Here is a 19,893-nt window from a genome sequence, read left to right on the forward strand (position 1 = left end):
CCAGCCACTGCAGGACTGTCTGCCTAAGGCCACATTCCTTGGGGATTAGAACATGTCCGTCAGTTTCAGATCATCCTGTTACAATCTCATTGTTAATAAAGGAAACCGGTAACTATCGGATAGTGTAAATCGCACCGATACTACACTTGATTAATAAAGTACTTGCTAATGCCTCCGCTGACGTCAAACTCATTCGGGTCCTGTGTTAAATGATAATACCTGTATATTCAACTATGGAGAACTATTGTGAACGCCCAAACAGCCAGACGCATAGCAATGAGGAAACCCTTCCAAACAATAAACTTTTGAATTACAAGATCGGAAACTGCTGAACCCAGGATGACTACCCATTGTTCAGCACAGCAGGAGCTGGACAGGTATCTCGGGGCAGCCAATAGAGACACTAATCCCTTCACAGACAGGTGAACCGACCAATGAGAGAACCGAACGAGGGGAACCTGACCGGGAACTCGAGGAAGCGCGAAGTATAACTGCTCCAGGTCCGTAGAGGAAGACAGAATGCCTTCTCCAACGAATTGCATGCTCTTGAATTCGTTGTATAGCTTGCCAGTCTTGATTCTGTAATAAACGGTGTTTTTGCTCCAAACTCTAGCCGGTGTGATCTCTCCTTCCAAAGAACATGTGGAGACGAGACCCTACGGGTCCGTCCCAACACTAAGGCCGAGGGAGATATAAAAAAAGGATTGAAGCAACAGCGCTGTAAAAAGAATCCAAGTTCTACTCAGAATCCTGAACATATGCCTGGCACACCGACCCTATTTAAGGAAGGGATGGGGTACTCCAGGATACACACTGAACCCCTATCATCTTCTGATAGTCCCCAGCACACCCCTGATTATAAACCTTTCCTTACTCTGAAGGTGAAGGTCTGGTATCGGTAACCAGCTTCACAGCTGACATCATTCGGGTGAGAGGCCCGAGCCACCCTAAACCAGGGGCCATCCTAGAAATCAGAGTAACGTTAGTAAACCCAGGCCCTGACCGCAAGGAGAAACCGGCCCAATTTGCTCAATACGTCCAAAGAACAATACATACGTAAAGGCAGCAAACTTCTGGGAGAGACCTGAATAAGAATGGCTTGTGTTAGAAGATGGCCAACTGTCTGAAAAATGTGGTACACAGCCCGCAAATAAAAAATAGAGAAGCTGCTCACCTTTGTTTAACACTATGCTTTTGCAATGTACTACTTCTAGTGTCGCCGACATCAACCAAACAATATGAACCAATCCAGGAATTTCCGATGCAAATGAGGTGAGTGATGGTTTTCTATTGGGATAGCCAGAACAAGACCAAACCACGATCCAAGTTACAGGTAAAACTGAATATGTCCAGCAACCTCACGATCCCTATATACCGTGTGCCAGCCCGATGGGGTTGAATGAGACCAGCATACCCACTGGGAATGTAACCTAGCTCAGATGCCCGCCCAGCGACCACTACTGAGCAACCCTTTCCCAACTAGACTCGAAACGAGGATAGGCAGGTCCCAGAACTGCACCTTTGGGACTGGGAACAAGACAGTGAAATCCCCCAGGTACAAATGGCAGGCCCTTGCTTTAATTGTGGAAATATATTCACTGGGGAGCAGAGTGTTCTTAATGTTACTTTGGAGGTAACACAAGGATCGACATGCTTGCATCTTAGCATAAAGAAAATCTGCAAATATATTCACTGACTCTGTGCGCTTTGGCGTGGCCCACGATTATGAAGCCTTGTGGTTAAATCTAACCTTGTGGTTAGATCTAACCTCCAAGGGACAACCTATTGGTATAATACTTTTTTGTCTGACCAATCTGGCAGTTATCAAAATGTTCAGCTCACGCTGAGGCAACTGATAGTCTGCAAAGGGAATGAGCAAGTAGATGCTACTGCCAAGCAGTCTGCTTTAAACCCCAAACTTCCGGTCCCATTTGGTTCCCAGCACAACCTGGTTAGAGACCATATAAAAATGGGTATGCCAGATCGGGGAGGATACAGAAGTCACAAGGGAAGCCCCTGCTGAAGAGCACAAACTATGGCCTCAAATGGGTACTCCCTCGATACACAAACCAGGACAGGGATGTGTTCCTTCTTTGCTGCTGCCTATTTTAAATGATTATGTGCATAGTTATACAAACTTGGGCAAGGAGGGAATAGTTAATAGTCTATTACAAACTTGGTACCCAGATTTTCTGAAAGCAGCTAAGAAAACAGTTAAAGCATGTTTGATTTGTTTTTTTTTTAAAAAAGATGACTGCTGTAAAAGGAATTTGCATTTGTTAACCACCTCCTTGCTTGGTGGACCTTTTACTTATCCACAACTTGCTTTTATAGAATTACCTTAAATACATTATGGAATATTGTCTAATAATAAGTGATTTGGATGCAAGCAGAAGAGGTACAGTTAGTAAGTTTGCAGATGACACCAAAATTGGAGGTGGAGTGGACAGCGAAGAGGGTTACCTCAGATTACAACAGGATCTGGACCAGATGGGCCAATGGGCAGAGAAGTGGCAGATGGAGTTTAATTCAGATAAATCCGAGATGCTGCATTTTGGGAAAGTAAATCTTAGCAGGACTTATACACATAAATGGTAAGGTTCTAGGGAGTGTTGCTGAACAAAGGGACCTTGGAGTGCAGGTTCATAGCTCCTTGAAAGTGGAGTCGCAATTAGATAGGATAGTGACGGCGGCGTTTGGTATGCTTTCCTTTATTGGTCAGAGTATTGAGTACAGGAGTTGGAAGGTCATGTTGCAGCTGTAGAGGACATTGGTCAGGCCACTGTTGGAATATTGTGTGCAATTCTGGTCTCCTTCCTATTGGAAAGATGTTGTGAAACTTGAAAGGGTTCAGAAAAGATTTACAAGGATGTTGCCAGGGTTGGAGGGTCTGAGCTACAGGGAGAGGCTGAACAGGCTGGGGCTGGTTTTCCTGGAGCGTCGGAGGTTGAGGGGTGACCTTATATAGGTATACAAAATTATGACAGGCATAGATAGGATAAATAAACAAAGTCTTTTCCCTGGGGTCGGGGAGTTCAGAACTAGAGGGCATAGGTTTAGGGTGAGAGGGGAAAGCTATAAGAGACCCAAGGGGCAACGTTTTCCACACAGTGGGTGGTACATGTATGGAATGAGCCCCCAGAGGATGTGGTGGAGGCTGGTACAATTGCAACATTTAAGAGGCATTTGGATGAATATATGAATAGGAAGAGTTTGGAGGGATATGAGCCAGGTGCTGGCAGGTGGGACTTGATTGGGTTGGGATATCTGGTCAGCATGGACCAAAGGGTCTGCTTCCTTGCTATACATCTCTATGACTCTGACTCTAATAGTAGATGTACTTAGTACCTAAATCAAAACCATCATAACAACTGACACTGCTGCCAGGACTGTGGTGGACAACTGGGACACATCTGCATTAGTTATACAAAACTCTTCAAAGTTTACATTCACAGGTATGCCAAGCCTAAGAATTAAGACTGGGGCCAATTGGAGCAGAAGTGGAAGAGCCAATTCCTAGTCCTGCTAGTCACCTGCACAGCGGTCACAGTCAAGGGGAGGCCAGAATGGACACATGTGAAGCAATGCAAAAGAGCACCACAGCCCAGAGGTACACCAGCCCCACTAACTGCGCAGTTGGCCAGGATTCCCCTTGCAGAACACACTTTCTTCCCCCCGCATCCCTCCTCCCCCACCCAACATTGCGAGATCTGTCGAGGAGGGAGCAGAGGATAGCAGCCTATTTTTCTGACTCTAAACCTCGACCACCAGATAACCCCCCAAGCTCTGGTTACATCCCCCCCCGTTGGCGCACACTCCTGATCTGCTCTTTTGATCTTGTGATCAAAAAGAGGAAGCTTTGAGTGAGTAAAATCTAGCCTAGCTTGCCTGGAAGCCATTTTCTCAAAGTTAGAAACAAATTACTAACCTGCTGTTTTCAGACAAAAGATAATAACTTGTTTTGCTTAAAATGACCTTGCAGTTGTATTATGGGCTGCACTCCCAGTTTCTCCCTGGGCCCTGGATATAGTTCTGTCTTCATAGATGATGCATAAGTAATATATTTAACAATCTGTGCCATGTATAGCTGTGCTACGTGATAACATAACATTTTGCAAGTCTATGCAAATGAATGTAGTATTGGTGATGGTCGGTGCTGGCTTTGCTTCATCCAGTGACCTCCTGAGGTTACATAATTAATGGTCAGCCTCTGCCTAAAATACTATATAACCCACAGCATTTTATATTACTTCAGACTACACCTGTCTCTGAGGCATGACATACTCCCCATGGCCATGAAATAAAGTCTGTTAATGCTCAAGGTCAGACTTCGGAGAATTTTCTTCAGCAGAGAGTGATTGGAAACGAGGTTTTCCTGTAAATGGAATGGAATTCCTAATGAATGGAATAAAGGTGGTGAATTGAAAAGCAATTTACATTGTAATTAAAGGTCTGCACTGGTTTCTCTCATTAGTCTTCACTTGAAGGCAGTGACCTTGCTGTTTGTGACTACACTTGCATATCTTGTAATGTCATACACAAATGTTTATGGTATTACAGGCTATTTGAGCATGAAGTGCCATAGCCAATTTTAAACACTATTCTTACCAAATATCATGAATGGACTTCAGAGACGTCAAGGCATAACAATAAAAAGTAAATGTGCCAACTGTTCCTTGCACATTTTCAGGTTGTGGACATGGAGGTTAATTAAGGCATTAAGCACAAGCTGAGCTTAATTATATAAGTTTTTAAATACAGCAGTATCAAACCATGGGGTGCAGTTCCACACAATCTGAAAGAGTTCAACCATTGTTTCAACTCTGCACTCTGTATCCTAACTTGCACTAAGTCCTGTTCAACTATCTCCCACATGCTTGCTACTCAAAATTGGCTCCCAGTCTGCTGAAGCCTTTATTTTAAAACTCCCATCTTTGCTTGGAAACCTCTCCCCATCTGAGGTTTTCTCTAATCAGACAGCCCTCCAAGATCATTGCACTTATTTAACTCCAGCTTCTCTAAGATCCCCAGTTTCCATTGGTGACTATATCTTCAGCAGTCTAGGCTTTAAAATCTGGAACTTCCTCCATACACTTTTCTACCAAGTAACTCCTTAAAGCTTATCTGACTATACTTTTTCTCATCTATCCAAATATCTCTATGCATCATAATTTTTGAATGTGCTCTTCAAGTGCCTGAGGACATTTTACTACATGAAAGTGCAATGCAAGTTATTATTGTAGGTGATTTGCATATTTCAAAGAATAACTTTTTAAACAAGTATCCATACATTTAAGATTGCCAATACTTGAAAAACCACAAGCAAAAGTTTAATACATTTCCTTTATTATGCAATAATGCACTTGCCCATACACTGATTTCAGAATCAAATACAACCCTGATGAAACTCGCTGTTTCTAAGTTTACTAATTACTGCAAATGTATAAATGATAACATATACAGGTTTCAATTACTCAAAAAATATAATCTGCAGAAATGCAATACAACAGGGTAATTTTTATTTGTTGCAATTCAGAGATAGTTATTTTTGTTCCCCTCACAGCATAAACTACCCAAAAAACAAAGAAAGTTCCTGCACTTATTTACAAAGAAGCACCGATCCACAGTGCTGTAATTATTTATTCGATTCAACACCTGCTTCTAAAAACACAAATCCACGGTAACTGCCCTCTGCTTATTTCAGTGCTCACACATTTACCACAAAAAGGTACATATAATGTTGGAAGATTTTAAGTGAAGCAATAATGCACTAAGCCAGTTAAATGATGGAAAAGGTAGTTTATAGTGTGAAGGAAATACTTTCAGCATTTTACTTGCTTACATATCTTTGAGTTATGTTGACTTTTTAAACTGAATGTATTGAGGGAAGATTTCAAATATAGCACGTGGCCAGAATCTGAAAAAAAAACATTCCTACAAAGAGTATAGAAGGTTTAAATGTTTCTTCTACATGTTAAGCTTGTATTGGTTCACAAAAAAGGCAACAAGCCAATGTGCTTTAACTACATTAGAATTGGAAAAGGAATATTTTTGTAAAACATATGCAGACAAGTACTTTTGAAGGAATTTCCATGCAAAAATCAAAACCTGAATAAATTATTGCAGCTGAGTCAATTATAATTCCATACTGGAGGTAGCAAGGAAACAAACTTTCTATACAGCATACTCTTAGCTGCTTACTGCATTGGCACATTTGTATACAATTGAGTGTACTTGGTGGCTCTCAACTTTTTTTGCCAATTTGTGATGGGTCATAGTGTTACTTACTTTAGATAGAAAACTAACAGATGACAAAAATGGTTTGAACACCACCACACATGTAACTGAGCATACTGCAACTTAATAAACCCATCACTAAGTCAAAGTCAAAGCACCAAGTACAATGAAATAAGGTCTAGGGTAGAGAAATAGGAAGGAGCTATGGTATTTGGCAATATAGAAAACTGAATACAAACTCAAGTTTTGTTGGTCTATGCTGTCAGCAAGTTGTAGGGCTCTACTGACTGTTTCTGAATTAAAGGGTCTTGCAGTAGCATATCTATGGCACCTGGAATGTCATCATTACTAGAAAGGGATTCCTAAAATTTGCCACCTATTCTAAATCCACATTTAAAAAAAAAATTACTTGTGCAAACTTTGATTATATAACACTGAGCATTCTAATTCAAAGTTTTTCTGCTCTTAATCTCAAGTAGCCAGCATTGATCTTTCTTTCCCTATAAATTAGTTCAGAAGTATGAAGGGGAGTGTCAGGTCTGAAAGTATGGCATATTCCTGTCTTGCTAAAGTTACCTGCTGAGTGCTTCCAACATTTTCCCATTTTATGCAAGATAACATTAACTGTTTTAAAATATATATTTTTATAACAGAGCAACTTAGCCTTCATAGGTCAATCTTGCAATAATTTCATGATGCATTCCAGCACAGCCCAAGAGGATGAGATAGCCTAGGACTCTGGTCATTGCAGAACATTTTGTAATTTGAAGTACAAATTACAGGAAGTATAACAGATAAAAACCTGACTAGTACTTGATTTACATAGATTTCACTCAGGAGGGGGGTGTTCTGCATCTTGGTATTATTGTCTTTCTCTACTGTAGCTTCCAATAGTTCAGTAAAATAAAATTAAAGAAATGCATGACAGTCCTCATTAATTAAACCAAATACTCTGGCTGTGATTTACATTAATTTGAGCTGTATGATTTGTTACAAAAATTATGCCATGACTTTTACCAGAGCTATTGAGGTGGAGCGAGGAGAAAAGTAGCAGTACGTGATTAGTTTAAGATAGTGACAGCTGAAAGCATTTTTTAAAAAAAAAATCACCTGGACAACTTTGTTTCTAATGAATAACATCTCGAATTATTCAAATTCGATACAAACAAGAGAGTTTATATTCGTTTAAGGAGAACTTTCTTGCATATAAAGTTTAGCCCAAGGTGATGTGCTAAACAAGTTGTTTTGCATTCCTGGCATTAAATAAATCTGCATATATGTAATAATCAATATTTTTCAAAGCTTGAAATATTTGATGTGCTTTGTGGATAAATAATCTAGGTTGCGAGTGAAATTTGAGCTAACCTTTGCTTTGTTTAGTAAAACTTTGAAAAATTCTACAATACTTCAAATTTTGCACATTTAGATTAAAACCTAGAACAAAGGCTTTTGGCACAAAAACAGTGTATGTTGTCTTGTTCTCCTTTTCTCCTTAACTTCATATGAAACTGTGCTAAAGATATATTTTTAAATTGTGAAAATGAAGAAAAATAAAATTCAATTAAAATACCTGGCACAAATCAAAAACATGATAACCTCAAATGATATTTCACTGCTCCTTGAAGGTTTCAGAGCTTGCAATTAAATTATAAATATTAAAATTTAGATGGGAAAACTGACATCAAATGATACTTAAAAATAAATAATATGGAGAAAGGTTTTTCTGATTGGTCACATTAAAAAATTTAAAGTAACAAATTTGTACAAATCTTCTTGGTTTACTACAGCAACTTAACAAGGAAGAGCTATGCTATGCTATATGTACACCAAAATTCATATATTTCAACAGAATTTTATTAAGAAATTGTAACCAGCTACATATGGACAATTGTGTTGGCAGAGATTTATATAACATTCACAATCCAACACATATCACCAAATCTTCTCTGCAGAATAGATTTGTCATCTTATTTGTAAAGCACCAAATAGTGCAACATGGAGCATATGAATTACTTTTGCAAATTTGAAAAACTTGAGGATTAAGGGCAGGTGAACATCAAAATGTGTAAAGTTAAAAATTTGCTGGTTGTCACTGTTTCAATACTTTGCTCGAGGATGAAAGACGACAATTTTCCCATTGTTATTCCTAAGCCACCATTAAATTCACAGTTGCTCATTAATTTCTCTGAAATGTATTACTTTAAAGAATGATCAGGATTTTAAAATGGGTAAAGAGAGTGTTCAATAAAACAAGACCAAATACATCTCTTGAACAAATGAATAACAAAATATTATATTGTGATACAAGGTTCATTCACATTTAGCATCTACGTTGTTAGATTGACCTTAGCCTTCCTATAGTTTTCCAGAATAATACATTATTGCCTGAGATTGCTTGGTCTGCTTTTGATGGGTCAATTCTCTCAAAAAAAACCCAACATTCCTGCACTCTCAGTGTTTGGTGACTATTGTTCAGTTGACCTTTTGAAGGTGCAGCTGGCTTGTAGAACAGTCTCAATCAAAATCTCAGTAAAATGCTTTGCAAGCTGAGCTAGTTAAACTGTGCAACAGTACCAAAAACAATGTGGAGTAGCAAAAGGGTGTGTGGGGGGAAAAAGGTAAGGTTTTTAGAATTGAACTTTTAATTTTATTAGCAACTTTACCACTGAAATCAACAGGAAACAGATTTCAGTCTCACAAATACCTCCAATTTTGCTCGTGGGGTGTATAAAATAAGGAAACCAACATTGTTTAGTTATGGTTTCTGCAATCATAATCACAACATTAACTACTTTTGAGTACTGATAAAAGGGGAAGGGGTAGCTATTTTGAAGAATGTACACATCCAGAAATAGATGTACACCTTAGGGTCAGTAGCTTTATATGCACATGATATATTCAACTTGTGTTTCTAGTTGTATTGGAACTATAGTATTGATAACCTGTTGCTAGCAAGCACAACTACTATATCTTACCCAGGTCTTGCTAAACCTAATAGATTGTAATGTTATTGGAGAAGCCAAGTTTAGCTTTAATCAGAACAGATCACCCCTAATTAAACTATATCTGAGATCTACCATTTAGTGGTTCAAGCAGAAATTAGAAAATGCCCCCATCTTTCTTTAATCAGATTGTGTCAATTCAATAATGGTCTATTTCTCTGATTTAATCGTTAATGAGATGGATCGGTGACTACAACTTTAAAAATGGTGGCAGCTTCGTGATTTGAAATTGTTCAAAATAAACTTCCCATGAGTATTAAACCTATTCCCCAAACTGTCATTTTTCTTTTCACTCATTGTGAAAAATAAACTTATATTCTGCATAGCAAAGCAATATGATAACCCATTAACTGTTGCAATACAAAAAAAAATCTAATAACACACCTGGTCAGAAAATGATGAACTCCTAAACTATTCAAAAGGAATAGGAAGTAAACAGGACTATTAGTAGGATTTTCATTTTGAAGCTTTTGAATCGAAATCTTTTAACTGACAGCAAGTTGAAAGTTAAAACCCTTTTCAAGAGTTCAAATGCAATTTCTGATCAACTTAAAACTATCTGAACCAGGTTGAGCTAGGATTTTGCAGGTTTCCATTCAATTGCTGATATTTATTAGTAATCTCTTATTCATCCATTCTCATTCCTGCTGTTAACTGAAGCTACTCCTGATTTTATGTTTAGCAAAGAAAAACAGCTGCACGGAAGAGATCAATAAATATCAACATCTATTTATGCCTGTTCAGTAGGCCAATGACCACTGAAGACAGATTGGACTATATTGCTCTCAGCACTTGTCCACAAAACAGGTTTTGTAATTGATTAGAAACATATAGTGGGAATCAATAATATATTGCAAGTTCAGTGACCGTTTAAAATGAGGAATAAGCCTCGTGTCTTGATCATATTCATCGGTCTTCATCCAGGTATTTGGTGCTTACAGAACCTTGATGCAGTTCCGATGTCTCTACATGAACTGCAACTGACAGAATAGAGAGGAACATTAATAAAACAAAAACTTCCTAGTTAATGGAAAATAAAGTAGTTAATTTTATCTTTATCCTTTTCACTTCCAGAAAAAGGCTCACATCATACAGTTTAAGTGCAACAATTACCTGAGCTCCGTTAACTGGTGCAAAAGGGTTAGTTGCTCTGATGACAGGTTGAGGATACATCATTGGGTGCTGTGGTATCACAGGCAATGTTCCCACTGCAGGTACCTGTGAATGATACAAATAAACCAAAATTAACCAAATCAAAAGTTAAACAACAAAATGATCCTTGCAACATTCACACAATAATATACACCAAACTAGTGCGTACACACTGCACAGAGACTGGATGTGAAGAAACATTTAGCAATTTTTGTTCCTACCATTTTGTCTTTACACAAATCTCCAAACATAATTGCAACACTGCAAAGAATTAATGAAAACTTAACAGCTAAATTTAAGAGTTTTCAAAACAGTAGTGGCATTCAGATAACCCTATAAACTAACGGAAACCAAACTTGAAGGTACCAAAATTCACAGGGCTTGTATGATGGCATTACTGCTGCACCTTAAACTGCTAAGAATAAAATCTTCAAACTATTTATTGATACATGCAGCCCACAGTATAGTCCATTATGGATCAGCGACAAAACTGTCAGTCTCACGTGGACTACACTTGTTCATAACAGCAGCTTTCCACCATTTCCTTAATAGCTATGAGGGATGGGCAACAGATGTTAGTCAAGCCAGTGACATCAACATCTCATGAAAGAATAAAAAGATTGTTTGAGAAAAATCAAAAAAAAAAGTGCAATAAATCAAGTTTGCAGATGCATAATTTGATCCATCATACATGGCAAAGACAAAAATGATGCCACAGGATTTTCAGCGCAGTCCCAGTTTTTAAAGTTGTAGGAAGGAATGATGACCATCCACATTGTGCCTATATCAAATAGGCACTTTAGTTTCTAGCAACCCAAATTTTATTTTACAAAAATGAATTTGATTTTCTTCCCAGTGCAGGTGAGAGTATGGGATTAACTGAAAGGATAGTAGTGAACCAGATGCACTTTTGGGAAAGAAATCTGCCATTCATATCTGGTCTGTTCTACACGTGGCTTCAGATCCACAGTAACATGCTTGACTCTTACCTGCACTTTGGGGAATTACAGTTGGGCAATAAATGCTGGCCTAGCCAACGATGCCCACATCCTATGAATTAATTTACAAAAACAGAACAGCTGCATGGCTGCACTCAAGTTTGTGAGCAGAAGTTTACACAAAAACTTGCATATCATCCCAATGTGGCAAATTACTTCAAATATTTTCTAAGAAAAGCACACCACATATACTGAATAGGACACATTGGAGAGTCCACAAGTACTTAGTAAGCACATTTATTTCAAGGTGCAATACTGAGTGACACAGGTCATGGGAGGACCCAAATTCAAATTCAATCTGGTTTCAATCAAGGCAGTGCTGGTGTACTGTTAACATCAGTGACCTTTAGGATGGCTGAGGGAATGACGATCATAATAGAATGATTAAAAAGAAAGGACTTCCCACTTATATAACAACCCTTGGCTAGGAAACTGGTGTTAATTACATGGAATTAAGTGTACAAATTAGGTACTTACCATTCCATATACAGGCACTTGAGATGTTGACACTGGGAAAGACATTGGGGTAGGAACCTGCATTGCAATAAAAAAAATCAGCTAAAGATCACAGGCTTGTACTACATGAAATTAAAAAGAATTTTATACATAATTGGTGTCTCAAAGAGAGGCTCAGAAGAGATCACAAATTTGACAGTGAACAACATAAAAAGGTAAGGCAAGATATGTAAACTTTAAGAACTATCTTAAAGGTGGAAACAAAGGGAGAAAGCTAAATAAAAGGAATTCCAGCACTCAAGGCTTTGAAAACTGAAGACATGTGCAACAACAGTGGAGCCAATAAAATCAGAAGTGTTATACTGGACTCAAAACAAACTATTTCGCTCTTCATGTATGCTGCCAGATTAACAGAGTTTCTCCAGCATTTTGTTTTTATTTCAGATTTCCAGCATCTGCAGGATTTTTAAAAAAGATATTTAAAATCAGGGATGCCTGAGAAGACATGTTAGAAGATATTAGGGCTAGAGATCAAAAAGGGAGAGATCATGGAGGGAGTTGAAACAAAGATGAGAATTTTAAAATTGAAGTGTTTGCTTAATCAGGAGCCACATTAGATCAGTCACAACGATGAACGAACAGGATTTGGTAGGGGTTAAGACATGGACAGTGGTTTGAATGACCATAAAGTAAGTGAAACAAAGATTCCCAAGGGTGGTTTTGGAAATAGTTTAGTCTTTAAATAAGTAAAGCATTGTTGAGGGCTGTAGCAGCAACAGAACTGAAACGGGGCAAAATCAGAAAGGCAAACTGGTGGTCTTAGCATATGTGGTGATACATAGTAAGAAACCATGATTCACAACAAGTGCCAAACCTCTGGTACAGCCTCAAGATAGTTGCTGTAGGAGAGGGGTAGGAGTTGATGGCTAAGAGACAGTTTATGGTAAGGACTGGTTATGATGGCTTCATCGGGGGAAATTACTGCTCATCAAGTATTTGATAGGAGACAAACAAATTTAGAGGCAGCAGAGAATCAAGATTGATGGCTAGTGCACACATATATAAATGATTTGGATGAAAATATTGGAAGCATGGTTAGTAAGCTTGCGGATGACACCAAAGTTGGTGGCATAGTGGACTGTGAAGATAAGATTAGAGAGATCTTGATCAATTGGCTGAGGAATAGCAGATAAGAGTTTAATTTGGATAAATCTCAGATATTGCATTTGGGTAAATCAAGCAAGGGCAGGACTTGTACAATTAATTGTAGGGCTCTGGGTAGCGTTGTAAAACACAAACCTACGAGTTTGGTACATAATCCTTTGAAATGTGCATCACGGATAGACAGGGTGGTTAAGACAGCATTCAGCACACTTGCCTTCATTGCTCAGACTATGGAGTATAGGAGTCGGGATGTCATATTGAGATTGTACAGGATATTGGTAAGGCTTGTTCTGGAGTACTGTGTGAATTGGAGTGTGCAGAAAAGATTTACCAGGACATTGCCAGGAATGGAGGGTTTGGGTGATAAAAATAGGCTGGGATTTTCTTAAGTGTTTTATAATATCATGAGGAATGTAGAGAAGGCAAATAAGCAAGGCCGTTTTCCCTAGGGTGGGGGAGTTCAAAACTAGGGGGCTTTTTTTTTTAAAAAAAATGTGGTGAGGAGAGGAGAAGAAAGTTTTAAAAAGGATGAGGGGCAACTTTCTTTTTTTAAAAAGAGAAAGTGGTTCATGAGAAATGAGCTGCCAGAGGAAGTGGTGGATGCAGGTAGAGTTGTAAAATTTAAAAGATGTTTGGACAAGTTAGGAAAGGTTTGAAGAGATATGGGCCAAAACACAGGCAACTGGGGCTAGTTTACTTTGGGAACAAAGTCAGTGTGGACTAGTTGGACAGAAGTTGGTCTCTGACTTTATGCCTTTTTAATCATATTAGGGTCCAAAGTTTGATCCTTAAGGAACACTACAGATAACAGTAACAGAATGTGGAAAGACTATAACTCCACTAATGTTCAAGCAGAGGAAAGTGGTCTCAGGGTCTATCAGAGCTGGAAAGAGGTTTTAATCTGTTTTAGTCATCTAAAAAGGGCGGGGGGGGGGGTGGTTTGGAAAGTGCTATGTTGTCTGTACTGGAGTGTCAAATCTCATCTGGTGAATGTATCGAGAGTCAGTTAAGAATGATGATTGGAGATGGTGGAATCATGGTAAAGCCACTGGACTGATAATCCAAAGCTCCAAGCTAATATTTTGTCAGCATGGAAGTGAACCTCACCATAGCATCTGGTGAAATCAATACATTTTTGAATGAGATGCTAGTTTAATGGTGACTGTGTCAACATTGTTACAATTTGGGGTCCTCTTTAAAAGAGATTCTTTTACCTTCCATATTTCTGACGTAGCACAAGACCTTATTTAACGGTTTTATAGAAACTAACTGCCCAGTTATCAGGTGCCACATTATCCTATGATGAATATAATATTTTCAAAAAAGAAATGTTTATTTTTAAGAATAAAAAACAAACAAACATTCAAATAGAAGTGGGCAAGGGGACAAGAGTCACAAGTAATTGTCCCATGGTCATTGGTTGAAAGGATTCAGACACAGCATAGGTTACCTGCCCTTGGAAATAGGCGATATCAACAGGTTTCTACTCATTGTGAATGACTCAAACTGCTCCATTTAGATTAACGTTTTGGTGGACTCACCTTATTTCTAACTTGTATGTGTTTTGAGTTATTATTTTGTCTCGTGGTTAGTTACTAACAAATTAATTTGTTAACTCAAGAAAGCCTCATTAAATAAGCTCTTTCAAAAGGAATTAATTTGGTCTGGGAGAAGGGTATCCACAAGGGAAGGGATAATTTTAAAATTAACCTTGCCATAACCAACCAAAAGAGCAGGTGAATAAGGAATGTTTCCTCAGCAGACAGATTAAATAATTTCAGTTATCCCATCTGTAATCCTAAATTGGGAAACCTCACCTACGGACGATTTGCAATTGCTTGAAGTGTGTGTCTGTGATTTGCACCCACAGAAGACAAACAGAATTAGATTGGGTAAATTGTCACTTTGATAGCCATTTTAAAAAAAAACTGCAAAAGGCTATGAGTTTCCATTGCTGCAATAATTTCTGTATTATGTACCAGCGTGTTCCTAGTAGAATTAGGGCAAGTTAGTTTTAAGGATTTAAAAGTTCTGCTCCTTGAACAGTTAGAGATTTAGTGAGTCACTTGAGATGTAAACAAGAAAACCCCAAAATTAAGATACTTCTCTGGGGTTGAATGTCCATAGAGCATATCGCTGGGGGAAAAAAAAAGGGCTGAATCTTTCTTTCTGCTTTTTATACACTTAGTCTTTTACTGAAGTAACTGAACATATGAATGCGAGGCTGCCAGTGACCAAGATAATCAAAATACAAGAATAAAACTTGTGTTAAATCATGCCAGGCTTCATTCTAGATCTGACAACCATTGTGGGATGATACCGATACCTTTGGATAGAAACTTAGCAACACTTGGGAAATCCATTGTGCATCTTCTGACATAGTTATAACTCCCTCTTCCTGTTAAGTACAAGATACTTGGCAACAGGGCAAATACAAGATTTAAAGTAGGAATCAGTCATGAAGGCCAATTTCAAGATTCAACTATTTCTGCACAAAATACCCAAGCTTATAGCTGATATTTATTTGGTTCTGGATGATTCAAACCTGTCCACTTCTGATCAGACACTATTTTGGTTTGAGAAAGTTAATGCAAATAGAGATCACTAAAGCTAGTAACAATCATAACTAGTGTTTCATAGAAACATGCACTTGCTGAATTCAAAATATATTGGGTTTCTAACAGTATTTTAGTTCACAGAACAAATTCAAGTAGTTCTAAACATACCATTCCTGGTACATTCATTGGCACGGCACTCCAGGATGTCGATGTAGTGGTCTTTGGCTGCCAGTTTGTTCCTCCTGTTAATTTCCTTTCTCCACTCTGGGTCCATTGCTGATCCATTCTAAGCACAAAACAAATAAAGATCAGCTTTGACAAAAAAAAAAGACCCAGAGATGGCTATCAATAGCTTACACCACACTATTTACATATGAACTAGGAGTAGCAGTAGCAATTCAACCCTTTGAGCTTGCTCCACCATATAGTGAGATCACTGGCCGATCTCATCTCAGCCTCAACTCCACTTTCCTCCTGTTCTTCGTAACCCTTCAATGCACTAAAATACAAAATTGTCCATCTATCCCCTCTTTAAATTTACTCAACGTCCCAGCATACACCACTCCCTAAGGTATGTTCATGACCCTTTGAGAGATGCAATTTCTCATCTATTTTAAATCTGCTATCCCTTATCCTAAAAGGGAGGCCTCTCATTCTGGATTGCCACACAAGGAAACACTCCAAGTCTACTTTGTCAATCTCTTTCGTGTATCAATTAGATATGATCTCCTTTTCTATACTCCTTGGAGTTTAAAAGCTTAGCTGCTCAATCTCTCATAAGATAAACCTTATCTGGAATCAATCTAGCAAACCTCCTCCAATACAACTACATCCTTCAAGTAATTGTATGCAATAGTGTAGGCGAGGTCTCACTAATGTACAGTGGCAGTAATACCTCCCTATTTGTTGCATCCTGTGGTCCTAGAATAGAATGTTTATTCTTGTGGTCACTTGTTCCAGTTTGCAATCCACTATCTTAATGTGGGCAGTGTTCCCTCTGATTTTCTGGCTGGCAGCACAGACCTCCAAGGCCCATGCATGGCAGCAACTTCTGGAACCAGAAGACAATGCCACAATTGGCATGTGGATGCTAATCAATTTGCAGAACATAAGAGTACCTGCACTCTCACACAACTTCGAGGTGGGCATTTTAAATGAATTGAAGTATTCTCCAGCAAGTGGACAAAATCCAGGATGAAGAGTCTAGGTCGATTCACGTTTTCAAACAAAAAAAAAAGGAAAAGCTGTTGCAGGAAATAGGATTTGGAAAAATACACTTGCTACTGGCGCATTCTAGAGACAGCTCCATCGGGCACAATACCTTCACCAAAGCCTCTCACTTGAGTATTAAATTAGTGACAAATATGCCAGATAGATGACATGAGACAGTTTATTTGAAGGTGACTGACATCATGCAAACTTTTGCGAGAATTGTCCTACCAAAAAAAACTTACTCTAAGAGAAAAGTTTAAAAAAAAAGAGAAATGGAATAATACCCACTACAATGCATTTGGTTATGGGAATAAAAACAATTGCTGCTGCTGAAACTGACTAATGGTTTCATCAGATGGAGATGCAAAGTACTAAGGTATGATATTGATATCAAATTTGTATCACTAACTCAACTGCTTAACCCAGGTCACATAGCTACATGGCTCCAAACAAGCATGCTCACTTATGACTGCAGAGTGCAATTTTTTGCAATTCTTCAGAAAATGATGCCATTCACAGCTCCATGCAAAGACCAGGCTGGAAAAAAAGGCGCTGAACATTTATTGCAGTGACCATCTCCAGCAAAAAAAAAAGGACATCCTAGGCACTACTGTTACTGAAACACCACCAATTCCCTAGGGATTACCAATGGTCAGAAACCTAACTGGTTTAACCCCCCAAATGCTGTGGCTACTAAGTCAGATCAGGAGCTGAAAATTCTAGTTACTAATTCCCCTCCTGATCCTCCAAATCCTATTTATAAGGCACAAGTCAGGCATGTGGCAGAATACACTCCTGTTTCTGGATGCGAGAAACAAGTGAGGCGCTAACTGAAACGCTCTCTCGAAGAGCAAGTGTAGATACAGTGAGATAACTGGCCTCATTATGCACTGTAATAGTTCTGCAATTCAGTATACAGCTTGAACAATACCAATGCTTGCTACTACCTAGGACACAGCAGCTCATTTGATAACCCATCCACTACCTTAAACATTGACCAACGTTAGTGCACTGTAGATCAGTGAAGGAATCCGTAGATTCCTTCAACAGTACCCCACTAAATCACCACTGAAAACAAACACTTGATAAACAAATGGGAACATCACTGCATGATCTCCTCAAAGCCACACACACCCTTCCTTTGAAATTTGTTGCTATTCTTTCATGTCATTAAGTGAAAAAATCTGGAACTTCAGCCCTAACAGGACTGTTTTTAAAAAAAAGGCAAGATGGCAGCACACTACCATTGCCTCAAAAGCATATGGATAAGCAATAAATACTTCCCATATCTCATGAACAAGTGAAAAAACTGACCGCAGTTTTGCAATACTTCTGATTAACTAGACAGCTAAATTCACTGACAATTAAAACGAGAAAGGAAAAGCTGCCTGCAAAAACTTGATTTCCTCAAAATATGTTTATGTACACAGACACATTTATATGTATCTCCAGGTTTTCATACATATCAGATAGCCACTGACCAAAAAAGTTCACATGAGAAATGCTGCTCTTAAAGTATTTTGATATTCATTTCCCAGTATATGTGTAGCCAAAAAAAAGGCTCCTTTTCACGTGGAGATAGATTTTACTACAAGGAAAATACATGCAATATCCAAACATACATATGGATCAGTGAGGGGAAATCTACATATTTTTCAACAGGAAAGACTGTAGTCCCACTAAAAAAAGGGACCTACGATATTTAGCAGTAGGGAAGGGAATTGTTCACAGACGGTGGCAGAGTGAGTAGTGCAAGGAAGGTATGAGCACTCTGGAGTTAACAATATGCTGGAACGTGTCATAGAGGCAAGTTCCAATTTACCAGATTTTTCACCTCTCTCTCTTTCTGGAAGGGAACTGAAGTGTTTCCCCCCTTTCAAGTCTCTGACTGAGTTAAGTTTCTGTTGTGGGAAAGCAAGATGTTGCAATAGAAATTTCAGGTTAGACGTGCTTGGCAGGTGAAGTTGAGCTATGAAGATAGATCAAACCAATCCGGTTCCTCTTATTATCCTGTTTTGCGTAACCCTTCCCTGTTAAATTCCATTTTCTGAACCAGTAGAATTGATAAATATTGAGGTCTTTACCTTTTCAATGGGGTTCCTACGAAATTCAAATCTATGAAAAAACACAAAATGTCACTGGAACATCAATAGCCAATTGTCCACCCAATTAGCATCACAATAGACACTGCAGAAAACAGCTGATACATTTAGAAATTATTTTTAAAAAAGATTAATTCTGTGAAACAGCTATGGTAATAGTAACAGGACACTGTAGATGAACCAGTTCTGATGAAAGATCATTGACCTCAAAATGTGAATTTAATTCTTCTCAAATAGGCCAGTTTTGTTTAAAATCATCTTGTTTTTATTTCACATTCCAGCATTTGCAACATTTCAATTCTGCATTAGCCCATTGTTGTTTGTGGGATTTTGCTAGTAAAAATTGGTTGGCACACTTGTTTCCCTTAAAACAATGACTATGCTTCAGAAGAAAATTAAGTGACTGAAGTACATTGGGATATTCTGGTAACACCAACAGTGCTTTATAAAAAAAGAGAGTTCTTTTTCACATTAGATATTGCTAACTAACCGATTCCCTTCATGGACATGCTACACTGGAAAAAAATAGTGGGATGCAAATCCCTGAAACTTTTCTCCAATTCATAATTTGCAAACATACTCGAGATACTTGAATTCAGGGATCAGCGATAAGTACAGTTTACATTCACCTCTGCTGTGCAGTCAGTTACTTCTTTTACTTTGAGCAATGCTCCCTTTTAAATTTCGTGGTACTGGGAACCTCAAAAGCACAATTTTGTCCATGGAAAATTCAAATTTTAAAATCATTACTTACTGCTGGAATTAATCTGTATATTTCTCCTGAAGAATGAAGTTGAGAGTGACCTACTTATTTTTATGCATGGTATATTCCAGACTGCTACATAGCCTCATGTTTAAGCGGAACAGTGTTCTATATTTTTCCACAGAGAACTTGAAGGAAATATAACTACTACTTTCAAGGAGGGAATTAGATAAATACTTGAAGAACAAACAGACTTGAGACAAGAATAGGGGAGCTGGACTAATTTGATAGCTTCACCAGCACAGGCAT

The 19,893-nt window shown here is 38.3% G+C and overlaps 1 protein-coding gene across 3 annotated transcripts in view; it reads right to left on the reverse strand.

Annotated features, from left to right (window-relative positions):
* Positions 1–5,343: 5,343 nt before the first annotated feature.
* The window catches only part of si:ch211-200p22.4 (phosphatidylinositol-binding clathrin assembly protein), a 162,699-nt gene continuing 148,149 nt past the window's right edge, over positions 5,344–19,893 (reverse strand). For all 3 annotated transcript variants that reach the window (XM_060832539.1, XM_060832540.1, XM_060832541.1), the window contains 5 exons: positions 18,864–18,894; positions 15,736–15,853; positions 11,867–11,923; positions 10,353–10,457; positions 5,344–10,219 (listed from right to left, as the gene is read on the reverse strand). In XM_060832539.1, the coding sequence (XP_060688522.1) occupies positions 10,205–10,219; positions 10,353–10,457; positions 11,867–11,923; positions 15,736–15,853; positions 18,864–18,894 (326 nt within the window). In that variant the 3' untranslated portion in view covers positions 5,344–10,204. The remainder of the gene's footprint in view (positions 10,220–10,352; positions 10,458–11,866; positions 11,924–15,735; positions 15,854–18,863; positions 18,895–19,893) is intronic.

This window comes from Hemiscyllium ocellatum, chromosome 11 (genome assembly GCF_020745735.1).
Source record: "Hemiscyllium ocellatum isolate sHemOce1 chromosome 11, sHemOce1.pat.X.cur, whole genome shotgun sequence".
In the NCBI taxonomy this organism is placed as follows: domain Eukaryota; kingdom Metazoa; phylum Chordata; class Chondrichthyes; order Orectolobiformes; family Hemiscylliidae; genus Hemiscyllium; species Hemiscyllium ocellatum.